The sequence below is a fragment of the Tachyglossus aculeatus genome, chromosome X4 (genome assembly GCF_015852505.1).
Source record: "Tachyglossus aculeatus isolate mTacAcu1 chromosome X4, mTacAcu1.pri, whole genome shotgun sequence".
Classification (NCBI taxonomy): domain Eukaryota; kingdom Metazoa; phylum Chordata; class Mammalia; order Monotremata; family Tachyglossidae; genus Tachyglossus; species Tachyglossus aculeatus.
Window position 1 is genome coordinate 16,559,669 of NC_052098.1, and position 12,846 is coordinate 16,572,514.

The following is a 12,846-nucleotide window of genomic DNA, read 5'->3' on the forward strand; positions in this document are numbered from 1 at the left end:
TGTTGCCAACTTGCACCTCCCAAGCGCTTAGTCCAGTGCTCTGCACACAGGAAGCGCTCAATAAATACGATTGAATATCACCTTGTATCCTCCCTAGTGCTTTGCACATAGTAAGTGCTTAACAAATGCCTTATTTTCCAGCGCTTAGAACAGTGCTTTGCACCTAGTAAGCGCTTAATAAATGCCATTATTATTATTATTATCAGGGAGGGAAGAAGTACTTATGTACATAGCACTCAATAAATACGATTGATTGTTAATGATGTGCATAGAGCTATAATTCTATTTGTTCTGACGATTCTGACACCTGTCTACATGTTTTGTTCTGTTGCCTGTCTCCCCCTTCTAGACCGTGAGCCCGTTGTGGGGTAGGAACCGTCTTTATATGTTGCCGACATGTACTTCCCAAGCGCTTAGTACAGTGCTCTGCACACAGGAAGCGCTCAATAAATACGATTGAATGAATGAATGAATGAAAACTTATCTAGCCAAAATTTCCAAGGTACTAAATTGGTAGAGGGATTTTGCTAGAAGTCCAACCAGTAACGGGGATGACACCCTAATACCATGCCACGGTAAGGTCCGCTGATCCGTTCTTGGTTAAGGCCGTCTTTTAAAACGCCCACCCACTGAACTCTCCTACGCATGACATAAGCGCTTAGTACAGTGCTCTGCACACAGTAAGCGCTCAATAAATACGATTGATTGATCAGGTTGCAAAATTTGGGGGGGGTCTATATTTATGGCTGGGTCAAAGGGAAGAGCAAAGCTTTTTTTTTTTACACTTCGAGGTACGATTTTCACTTGAGTTGGGTCAAGCCAAGGAGAAGGAAGTGGACTAAAATAGCCGCGTGTACGGTGACAAGTCACTTTAAAGGAAGAATATCCAATAACAGCTAATTATGACTGCTGGCTCAGACTCGGCAGCCAACGGTATTCGAAATCTGGCCCTCTGCCAGCATAGCTGCCTTCCTAATTAAAAAAGGCTACCTTCAAATTAAACTTATTAACATTGGTCAAAATTTCAAGTCCCATTAAGCTAGAACACTTTAATCATTCCATTGTCAGGTTGCGCTGTACTATTTTCTACTTTTGAAGAGCCAACTTCTTAAATGCCTCTCTTGAAACTCTTATTACTTCTGAATATATAAACTCTACGTTTCATCCAATTATTTACGGAACGCTTACTGTGTGCAAAGTAATGATGATGATGATGGCATTTATTAAGCGCTTACTATGTGCAAAGTACCGTTCTAAGCGCTGGGGCGGTTACAAGGGGATCAGGTTGTCCCACGTGGGGCTCACAGTCTTAATCCTCATTTTACAGATGAGGTAACTGAGGCCCAGAGAAGTTAAGTGACTTGCCCAAAGTACTGTACTAAGCGCTTGGGAGAGTACATAACAATAAACAGACACATTTCCTGCCCATGAGCTTATATCACCCAGCGCTTAGAACAGTGCTTTGCACATATTCATTCATTCACTCATTCAATCGTATTTATTGGGCGCTTACTGTGTGCAGAGCACTGTACTAAGTGCTTGGGAAGTACAAGTTGGCAACACATAGAGACGGCCCCTACCCAACAGTGGGCTCACAGTCTAGAAGGGGGAGACAAAGTAAGCGCTTAATAAATGCCATTATTATTATTATTATTATTATTATCATCAATGCCTGTCTCCCCGCTAGACTGAAAGCTCGTTATGGCGGGGGAACGTGTCCACTAATTCTGTTGCATTATACTCTCCCAAGTGCTTACAACAGTGCTCTGGCACATAAGTGCTCAATAAATGTTACTGATCGAAAGCCAGAGGGGACAGGTGGGAACTAAAAGGAAAATTCCCGTTTCTAGACAATCCACATCCCGACGAGCAGTGGACAGGCTAGGTTAGGAATGATGGAAAAGAGCTAATGGGAAGTAGCAGAAGAACATGGGGAATATAGAGGAAGGAAAAACGGGAAGGGACACTCAAAAGAGGCACATAATAAAGCTGCGTCTCTTCCGAGGGTCTGGGCTGGTGCTTCAAGACCGAGCAACACAGCTGCAGGAGCAATATCATCTCAGGGCTTCAAAATCTACCCGGAGGATTTAAGTTGAAGGGACTGTGGAGGAACAGCAACGGCCGCCCTTCAAACCCAACCCACCCTCCTTCAGCCCCGCCGAAGCCACTCCGTCTGGCACAGGAGTTGGCTAGAACTCACGGATGAGACGGCATCTTTTGGAAACCATTTATTTCCTAGAGCTGCTTTTTCACAGACTATTAAAAAGAATCGTGAGGGGGGGAAAAAAAATAACCTGATCTGGTCTCCCTCCCTCACGCACACCCCAAGGTCAGCCCCGTGAGGGGCAGGGACTGGGCCGGACCTGATGATCTCACATCTCTCCCAGCCGGGAAAGTGTCTCCAATTTGTTCTTCGATGTTCATTTTCCTCTCAGGCGGTCAGTTTCTCAAGCAAAGCGTCTAGTCCTTTGCTGGCACTGGTGGTTTTTTTCAATTTGGGGACAAGGCTTTTCAGTCCAGCTTTAACTTTGTTTGCCACTTCTTGATCACAGCTTCGGAGGAGGCTAGATGGGGGCGGGGGGGGGGGGGAAAACACACAAAAACACATTAGACTGCAAAGAATCCCTTTTCAGGGGCCAGACGGTCTAAGTGGGGTTTCACCTCGATCTCGTCCGTCTCGCCGCCGACCCCCGGCCCACGTCCTTCCTCTGGGCTGGAACTCGCTTCCCCTTCCTATCCGGCCGACCGCCGCTCTCCCCACTTTCGAAGCCAAACTAAAATCACATCTCCTCCAAGAAGCCTTGCCTCATTTCCCCACACTACTCGCCATCTCCGCTGTGCCCTCTGTACACCAGCCCCATAGCCCGTACGTCCGTACCCTTATATTCTGCCGTTTCCTTCATCTACATTTTAAAATGCCTCCTCCTCTAGACCGCTCGGGTGGGCAGGGATCACGTCTACCGACTCGATCGTGCCGCGCTCTCCCAAACACTTAATATAATTCCACTTGTACTTCCCAAGTGCTTAGTCCAGTGCTCTGCACACAGTAAGCGCTCAATAAATACGATTGAATGAAATGAGTAATGTTCTGCACACGGTAAGCTCTCAATAGCAACTACCGATCGACCGGCTGTACCCTCCCAAACGTTTAGCGCTGTGCTCTGCCCTGTAGACTGTCAGCTCCCGGCGGGCAAGGATCGCATCTACTCACTCTGTTGTGCTGTACTCTCCAGAGCGTTCTGTACAGTGCTCTTTTAGACTGTGAGCCCACTGTTGGGTAGGGACCGTCTCTATATGTTGCCAACTTGTACTTCCCAAGCGCTTAGTACAGTGCTCTGCACACAGTAAGCGCTCAATAAATACAACTGATTGATTGATTGCTCTGCGCTGAGGGCTCAACAAATACGACTGATCGACCGAGTTCACAATACCCCAATCCGATTTACTGATTTCTTCTAGAACGGGAGCCCGCTGTTGGGTAGGGACCGTCTCTAGATGTTGCCAACTTGGACTTCCCAGGCACTTAGTACAGTGCTCTGCACATAGTAAGCGCTCAATAAATCGACAGTGAATGAATTCCTGCTAAATGACCACGAACAACCACGTGGCCGTCGTTTACTGAGGTGCTTGGGGAAGGACAACAATAAAACAGACACAATCCCTGCCCACAGAGAGCTTCGTCTAGAGCAGCTGTTCAGAGCAGCAGTGCGGCCTAGTGATTAAAGCATGGGCTGAGGAGTCGGAGGACAGTGCTCGGCACATAGTAAGCGCTTAATAAATGCCATCATTATCATTATTATTATTATTGACTCCCGCCCACGAGGAGTCCAGTTCCCTTGTATAAGGGCCAGATTTGGTAAAGGGATCCAAGCGGTGGCCGAAACACCTATTTCGATATTGACCATTTGGAACTGTTTGTACTCTAGTCTACTGAGAGGTTTCTGCCCTTCCCTTTTCGGAGATTGTCTTCAGAGGTGGTTCACAAATGCCACCTTTGTCTACTTTTATTGGCTGGGGAGTGACCCAAAGGGTAACAGCCCTCAAATGACCAAAAAGATGGGATCAGCGCATCTGGCACAAAGGTCCCCATTTGGGAACGCGACAGAGAAATCGAACAGACCCCGTCCACCAGAAGGACAAACAAGCCACCGGTGCAGCGGGGCACCTGCGAGGAAGATATTTATCCCTCCAGGAACCCGACAGAGGAAGTCTTTAATGTTTCGCAAACCGGCTGATTATACTAGTCATCTCCCTAGCTCAGCTATAATTTCCCCATGGTGAGTACCCCATGTGCAGTCTGCTTAAGCCTCCCCAATTCTGCACTGCAAATTACTGATGACGCACTCTGAGCGACTGAGATCAATCAATTGTATTTATTGAGCGCTTACTGTGTGCAGAGCACCGTACTAAGCGCTTGGGACTGAGATGGGATGGGGGAGGCGTCCAAGCCACTGCCCGGGGCCCTCGCGACGAGCAGCAGCTCTCACAGAGAAAGAAGGGCAGCACTTTCTCAGCTCAATAAATACCAGATTGACGAAATTCAAAGAAATTCATATCTGACGTTGTGGATGACCACCAACGTCACAAGGACTTCTGGGTTTTCTGCCACTGAAGAGAAAAACCGCTCAACTCTGAGCTTTAAAATTTAACGTTGACATTTTTTTAATTTAACATTTAAGAAACAAATCAGATGCCGCCAATCACGGCCCGACTTAGCTGCTTTTCCCCACAACGCAGAAATTGTTAAGCCAGGGAGCTCTTACTGTCACTAACGGCCACTCCTCTCTCCTTTCACCATTAACAGACCGCTGATAGCTGTAATTATTCACAAACCGAGTTCACATCATAATTTACATTTTAAACTGGCATATGCCACCTCGAGAAAGAACGGCAGGGAGAATGAACAGCCCCAAGGTCTGGTTAAGAGAAGCATGTCAGAAACACACACAGGTTCTCCAGCTGGGCTCTAGACCTCCGGCATAAAACTAAAAATACACTCATCATTCTCCTCAGGGCTTGCACAGGGGAACTGCAATGCTCAGATTTTCTGAGTGCCAAGGGGCCTTAAAGGCAATTCCTGACAACTAAAATAGATTCTACGAGACAAAGGATCAATTTAAAGTTTTAAATAATTACTGCGCCCCCCCCATCCCCCCTCAAAAAAACCCACCTAGAATATTGCATTTGGGAGATTACTGGGACTCCAATCAGATAAAAAGGCAATTCCCTACACCAAAGACAATTCAAACAGACTGCTGCCGTAGCCCCGGCCAGCCTACACTTGAGTAGACAAGGCAGAAACAACAGATGTTAGGACAAATTTCCCACCTAGCAAGTCAACAACTGCCAGGATGAATCCCACTAAGGAATGCTTTACAAGGTAAATTCAAGGGTCAACAGCTTTTTGACTCCAATTTTGATTTTGTGTAAGAAGGTTTTGGATCAGGGCATACCCGTTACAAAAAAATGCCGGGTTTAAATAGTTACTATAGCTATTACAGTCTGGGAATTAGGCTCCAATGTCCAATGTCCACAGTGAAGGTACATGTTTGGCTTACATCCCATTTTACCCTCCACTGCTTTCTCCGTTCTAGCTGAAGTGAGCGCCACGCGAATTTCCGTTTCACAGCAGCCAATCCCTCCCGCCTCCGCCACAACCCCCAGCGAGAAATACACTGGGATTTAGTTTATTTGAAAACGTAATGTCCGCCTCCCCGTCTAGACCGTAAGATCGGTGTGGGCAGGGAACGTGTCTACCGACTCTACCGCATCGTACTCTCTCAAGCACTTAGTCCGGTGCTCCGCGCCCGGTAAGCGGTCGATAAATACCGTTGACTGATCAATGCAAACATCACCACTTTGCAAGTGCAGCAATCTGACTGTTACGAGTCATCTGGAATCCAGCGAGATCACAACCCAAATTTTGAGGTGGGAGGGTTCGAACTGTAGTTCTGAGACAACGGCTTGGGTGGTACTATGCTGGGGGGGCCGGGCCTTACTTTAGTTGCATACTTAGTCAACGACATAATGGAAAGCAAACATTATTCAACAAGCGTACACGAGCGGGAAGCCCGGCGTTCATTCTGCCATCAGCGATCCGGGAGACGAACAGAGAAATTCAGCTCCGGGGACCCGATGAGACGACGTGAGGGGTTGTACCTACCGACAAAGAATAATGGCACCGCGATTTATGCCAGCCCAGGACTTGAGATTCTTAACGCCAACACGCTCTACCAGAGTCCTTGCGAAGCAACCTGGAAAACATACTCAGATTCAGCCAAACGATATGCCAGTGAGGTCTATAAAAAACAAAAACGATCTGCAACAGTGATTTTATCGAATAGCTTTTACCCGCTCCTCGAATATTCAAAGGTCCCTGCTTCCTCTCAAAGTAATGACTCCTCAATACACAGCTGGTTCTTTTGTGGCCAGGATAAAAATCCCAAGCCACACTTAGCTGCGATCAGACAACAGTGCACTGAAGTGGACAAAAACTGCACTGGAATGAACCACAGACACACTGGCATTTCTTTGTACTATTTAGGAGTTGAACCTAGTCCCCAAGGCTATTCAGGAAGTGAATGTTCGATGGCCCCGCCTTCTGTTGGGTTGAAATGAAGTGCTCGCTTATTTCAGAATGCTTCCCCAGCGGGTGCCCCGAACACTGGAGCAAACTCCTCATGGCAAGACCTTCATTCGTCTTTACACTTCCACCCACAGAAAATTAAGACTGGGTGTCTTGGGTTTCTAAAGGGCTTTTGATCCCCAAGGACCCCCACGTTCTCGACGCTGTCGGGTGGATGTATTTAGCAGCTGAAATGCGATCTTTCATGGGGGGGGGGGGGGGGAGAACCCCTGGTGAGGTGCGCTGGGTGGCCGGGGGGGCAACGACCTTTTCCCAAGACACCAGGGCCTCCCACTTCGGAAAGAGGCCGTGAGATCTTCACGGTTCTTACGTTTGTACAAATGGGGTCCATTCCCACAGACTGCAGGTTCAGCTCCTCCGAAACGGGCGACTCTTTACAACCGCTTGACTAGAAATCCCCCCTTTTTACACCACGTTTTGGGTCTAAATTCACATTTGACACTCGAATCACTTGGGGTCAACTTACACCCTAACCGCTTGGGCTTCCATCCTTCTCCCTTTCCTTTTCCCACCTGCTCGTTAAAACCGTTTTCAGAGGCCTAACCTCTCCGAAGTCTTCCAGTGACCAGGGAAATCCATTCGACTCAGAAGGACCAAGAGCAGATGGAGTAGCTTTCAAAACGGGACGTTTTGAGAAACGTTTCCTTTTAGCACTTTTAGTACAGTGCTCTGCGCACAGAAAGCGCTCAATGTATACCACTGAATGAATGCGCCCTTTTAAAACTGATGGACTGAGTTTTTGTTACGTAGGGCTCGGTGCTCCGGTCCTTCCATCACTGGTGAAGGCAGGTGAGTCCAGAAAGCACCCTGAGAAGCAGCGGGGCCGAGGGGAAAGAACACAGGCTTTGGAGGAAGAGGACCTGGGTTCTAATCCCAGCTCTGCTACTTGCCTGCTGGGCAAGTCACTCCACGTATCCGGGCCTCGGTTTTCTCAACTGTAAAAACGGGGATCCGGGACCCGTTCTCCCTCCCGCTTAGCCTGGGACCCCCAGGTGGGACAAGGACCGTATCTGATCTGATACGGTCTACCCCAGCGCTTAATACGGTGCTTGGAAGCGCTTAACGGACACCACGATTATCGTTATTACGCTGATGATTCTTCCAAGAGCAGTAGGTCACCTGGGAAAGGGAGCCGTAATACAGACAATGCCCAAGAGTGAGTGAATTTCTGCCTCCGCACGGGAAACCTGCCCCTTGAGAGGGGATCTTGGCTCTTCTGTAAAACACACCCAAATGGAAAGCTGTGCCAGGCTTCAATCCAGATAGCAAAGGGCCAGCCTCATGTTTTCTTTTGAGGGCGAGAAGCTTAAATCTAGGCAAATTCTTGCTCCCCAAACCAGATGCCCGACAGGTGTTTTGAAATGAAATCTGGAGCCCAAATTCTAACCCCGAATCCTTGAGCGCATAACCGACGATTTGCGCCTCTCGACAACAAAAAGCCGCACCCTGAAACAGGGGAGGATGTGGCAGCTAATTTACGACCAGCTTATCGTGTTCATTTCTGAGGCAGTTACAATTTTCATCGACGAGGCCCCTATCGCATCGAGGGGTTGTTCGGCCTCGCTGTACGAAGGAACTTCTGAATCGGAAGTTGTACCTCTTCAGCGAAAGCGCAATCTTACTCCTCCCCCTTCAGTTCCTCCCTCTACACAAATCGACAGTGTACAAATAGCCGGTCATCTCATCTACAGGAGAAAGCCGATCTTCCTCGGCTTACTTCTAAATTGCAGAGGTGAAAACTCGGATGAACTGGATCGACTTTTACCACCATCTTTTCCCCACGGATCCGTTTCACCACACATGACGCTTTGCGTTGAACCACAAATGGCCAGCTTAATTAGGAGACTCAGTGTGATACTGGAAAAGGCTGAAATTCCACCATGTAGCCAGGTGACCCACCCCAACCTACCTTCTCTTCCATTTTCTTTCAGCCTGTCATCCTGTTCTATTAACCACTTCAGCACCAGATGTCCTGCCGGATGCTCGGCCATGTGAAGCTTTGAAAAGACAAAATGCAGCTGTGACCTACCGAGCGCTTACTGTGTGCTGAGCACCATACTAAGCACTTGGGAGAGTACGAGACCCTGCCCTCGGTTCTCTTGTTTTCCCTCCTACTTGGACTGTGAGCCCCGTGAGGGACAGGGACCGTGTCCGGCGTAATTCACTTGTCCCCATCCCAGCGCTTATAACAGTGTTTTGCACCTACTAAGCACTTAAATACCGCAAAAAAAGGAGCTCACGGTCTACAGGGGGAGGCAAACATTAAAACCAATTAGGGAGAGATGAAATAGTAGTGTATAAGAATATATATATATATATATATATAATTACTGCGGGGCTGGGCTGGGGGCAGTATCTAAGTGGAGGCAGAGGGAGGACTGGATGGGAGAAATAAAGGCCTCATGGAGGAGATGTGATTTTAGGAGGCCTTTGAAGGTGGGAACGGTGCCGGTCTGTGGGATAGGATGATGGGGAGCGGGGAGGGGGAAAGGGGGTGACCAGGCCAGAGAGAAAATTTGGTACGGGGTCAGTGGCGGGATAGTCAAGCCTGAGGTCAAAACGCTGCTTCCACCCATGATTTGGTAGGGGCTCACCACTACCTAGGAATTATAGCTACTTAATAAGCAGAGTGGCTTAGTGGAAAGAGCCCGGGCTTGAGAGTCAGAGGTTGTGGGTTCTGATCCCGCCTCCGCCACTTGTCAGCTGGGTGACTTTGGGCAAGGCACTTCACTTCTGTGCCTCAGTTATGGGGATTAAGACTGTGAGCCCCACGTGGGACAACCTGATTACCTTGCATCTACCCCGATGCTTACGACTGTGAGCCCGCTGTTGGGTGGGGACCGTCTCTATACGTTGCCAACTTGGGCTTCCCAAGCGCTTGGTACAGTGCTCTGCACACAGTAAGCGCTCAATAAATGCGATTGAATGAATTACCTTGTATCTACCCCGATGCTTAGGACTGTGAGCCCGCTGTTGGGTAGGGACCGTCTCTATATGTTGCCAACTTGCACTTCCCAAGCGCTTGGTACAGTGCTCTGCACACAGTAAGCGCTCAGTAAATACGATTGAATGAATGAATGAACAGTGCCTGGCACACAGTAAGCACTCAACAAATGCCATCGTTATTATTAACTCAACCTGGTGTAAGTGGCACTTCCCCACACCACCCAAACGCCGAAAGAAACCACAGGGGAGTCAGTTCCCTCAGAACTATGTGTTTGAAGATAGGACCGTCTGGTCGAATTAGGGAACGATTTCTCCTCCACTCTGGGCTCCTGGAGAACAAAGAATCAGCAGCTAAAAAGGGCACTAAACTCACTCAAGTCAACGTATTATTATATCTCTGGGAAGGAGGCATTCACACTGCCAGGCGTCAGATCGTCCTATTGATCCCCGTACCATTCCAGCCAGGGGCTCCTGCCCAAATCGCTCACTGTAAGCAGCCCTGGGGCTGGCACTGTTGCGAACGGCTCCACTGGGCCGCCAAGCCGATGCCACCTTCGCCTTCTGGCTCTGTGCTCAGTACAGCGTTCTGCCCAAGGTAAACGCTCAGTAAGTAGCACTGGCTCGGCAGGACTGACGGGCAACGGGCGAAGACCGATGACAGGAAGGCCGGGTCCAGGCGGAGGCAGTTTGTGGGACATGAGGCAGGGTGGAAACCGATCCTAACCCGAGCCTCTCTCGCTCATACATTACCTCTCCGTCCTTGCCGCCAGGAATCAGTTCTGCGGCTGCCAAGTCAGCGACGGCATCCATGACGGGCTGGACGCCACCGAGTGCAAAGCCCAGGACGTTAGCCACCAGGACGCAGGACCCTTTGTCCACCACCAACTCCTGGGCGTGTTCCTGAACGTAGCTCAACAGAGCCGGGGAAATAGCTTCCAACAGCTCACGCCGGCGGATGTCCGGGTCTTTTTTACTGTCAAAATAAGTGGCAGAGGCAACGGCACGGCTCCATTATTACGAGCGATTCGGCTTCTCGAACGACAGCAGCGAACATCAGTCAGTCGGTGAACGCCGGGGAACGTTAAGGGTGATCTCTTTACCACTTCATGTACCCTTAATTGTGCTTCTTAAAACAAACGGGGGAATGGTTCCAGCACTCCAGCTTTGTGGAGCCAAAGGGAAGGACCCTATTTCCTGCACAAGTTCACCAAAGACTACGACTGTTTGGTATCGTACCACGCCTTTACGGTGGAAAAAGGTTCCCTTCTTTCTGCTCCGGGGAGGAGGCTTTTCTTTCTAAAAAGATCCTAGAGTTGGCATGCATGCATTGGGTAGGTAGGTTTTCTTTCTTTCTTCTCCTCTAAGTACCCACCTGTGTTACCGCCGCTGTTTACCTGCTTAGCTCCTCCCCGGCACTTGGCCCATTCGGTTCCTGTCTCCGTCGGCCCCGAAGCCCCTTGAGCCGCCCTGCTCCACCCCCCGCCCCACCCAGATCGCCTCAGGGACAAACTGGGGACGAGCCAGGGATTGGGACTCCCACGGCTTCATCCCCAGAGAATCTCTCCACTCACTGGGTGAAACTGAGGATGTAAGAAAACGCAGCAGCAACGGGAAATACCTCGTCCTTCCTCTCTTCCCAATTCCTTTTCTTCTTCTCCCCCACCCTCTCTCTTCCTTTCCCCATCCGTCCCCTTAGAGTTCTGTCCTAAGTTCACCCCCGTGCTCAAAATGAAGACCATTCTTTGCCTAGCCTCTTAATGACTCAGGAAAAGCAGAGAACCAAGTTGGAGGTGTGACTGAAACAAATTCCGAATCCTGCTGCTCAAAATGGGCTGGGAAGACAGAGACGCGAAGCCAAGACCGGCTCGATTCCGTAACCACGGCTGCCGCGGCTCCTCCGGGCATGTGGGCCCGTCTCTTTTGCTCACACGCCCACTCTCGCTCTCACCCTCTCCCTTTCCGCAGGAAAATACTGATTCTTTTAATGCTGCAGCTTGGCCCTGGACTTTGCCAGCCTCATGTGAACAGGCGAGGCGTGGTTCCAGGTGGACACAACCACCGCTCGAAAGTAGCCGGCTCGGCTTAGCCTTGGAAGAGGGGGGAGGAACACAAATACCCAACCCTCCCTTCTCAAGTACCTATGTGCGTTTCCGTCGCCTTTCTGCAAAACCTTGATGATTTCTGGCACGACGTGGGCAGGATCTCTGGGGCTCAGCAAATACAACAGGACTTTTCGTCCGTATTTATTGTTGACGATGTCCGGCAAGGAACTGATGAGCTCCTAAAAACAGAAAAATGCAATTGACCAAGCACTAACCGGGAAAGGCACTTTCCATAATTTAAATTCATGCTTTTAAAATACCTTTAAAGGTTTCTATTTGTATTACGATTGAAGTACCCACTAGACTGTAAGGGCACTGTGGGCAGGGAACACGTCTACCGATAATAATAATAGTGATAATGGTGGCATTTATTAAGCGCTTACTATGTGCAAAGCACTGTTCTAAGCGCTGGCGAGGTTACAAGGTGATCAGGTTGTCCCACGGGGGGCTCACGGTCTTAATCCCCATTTTCCAGATGAGGTCACTGAGGCCCAGAGAAGTGAAGTGACTTGCCAAAGTCACCCAGCTGACAACTGGTGGAGCCGGGATTTGAACCCCTGACCTCCGGCTCCAAAGCCCGGGCTCTTTCCACTGAGTCACGCTGCTTCTCCGATGCTGAGAAGCAGCATGGCCTAGTGGATAGAGCAGGGGTTCTAGCAACAGCTCCGCCACTTGTCTGCTGTGTGACCTTGGTTCAATCACTTAACTTCTCTGTGCCTCAGTTACCTCATCTGTAAGATGGGGATTAAGACTGTGAGCCCCATATGAGACACGGACTGTGAGTGTGAATCGACCTCAGTGCTTAGCACAGTACCTAGCGCATAATAAACGCTTAACAAATAGCATAAATCAACAACTCTGTTGCACTGTACTCTCTCAGGCGCTTAGTATAGTGCTCTGCACACAAGAAGTGCTCGACAAATATCACTGACGACGAGACCGAGTTCAGCTATCTCACTACTGCTTAGCAACACGTATCTCTAGAGACTATTTTAAAGAACACTAAGGGTGGCAAAAAGTTGTGCAGTTGGGATGGAAAAAAAAAGGGGGTAGAGAGCAATTAACATTCCAACGATACCACAAGTCACATATTCTTAATGCTTATCCTGAACACGCTACTGTTGTTATGTCGAGTGAAGTTAGCCGGTTCAA

At 49.2% G+C, this 12,846-nt stretch overlaps 1 protein-coding gene across 1 annotated transcript in view; it reads right to left on the reverse strand.

Moving 5' to 3' along the window:
• Positions 1-2,213: 2,213 nt before the first annotated feature.
• Positions 2,214-12,846, reverse strand: part of PUM3 (pumilio RNA binding family member 3) — a 37,761-nt gene continuing 27,128 nt past the window's right edge. Inside the window, exons 13-17 of the mRNA XM_038769937.1 lie at positions 11,731-11,873; positions 10,343-10,565; positions 8,556-8,643; positions 6,164-6,254; positions 2,214-2,564 (exon numbers count right to left, since the gene is read on the reverse strand). Of these exons, the coding sequence (XP_038625865.1) occupies positions 2,432-2,564; positions 6,164-6,254; positions 8,556-8,643; positions 10,343-10,565; positions 11,731-11,873 (678 nt within the window). The 3' untranslated portion in view covers positions 2,214-2,431. The remainder of the gene's footprint in view (positions 2,565-6,163; positions 6,255-8,555; positions 8,644-10,342; positions 10,566-11,730; positions 11,874-12,846) is intronic.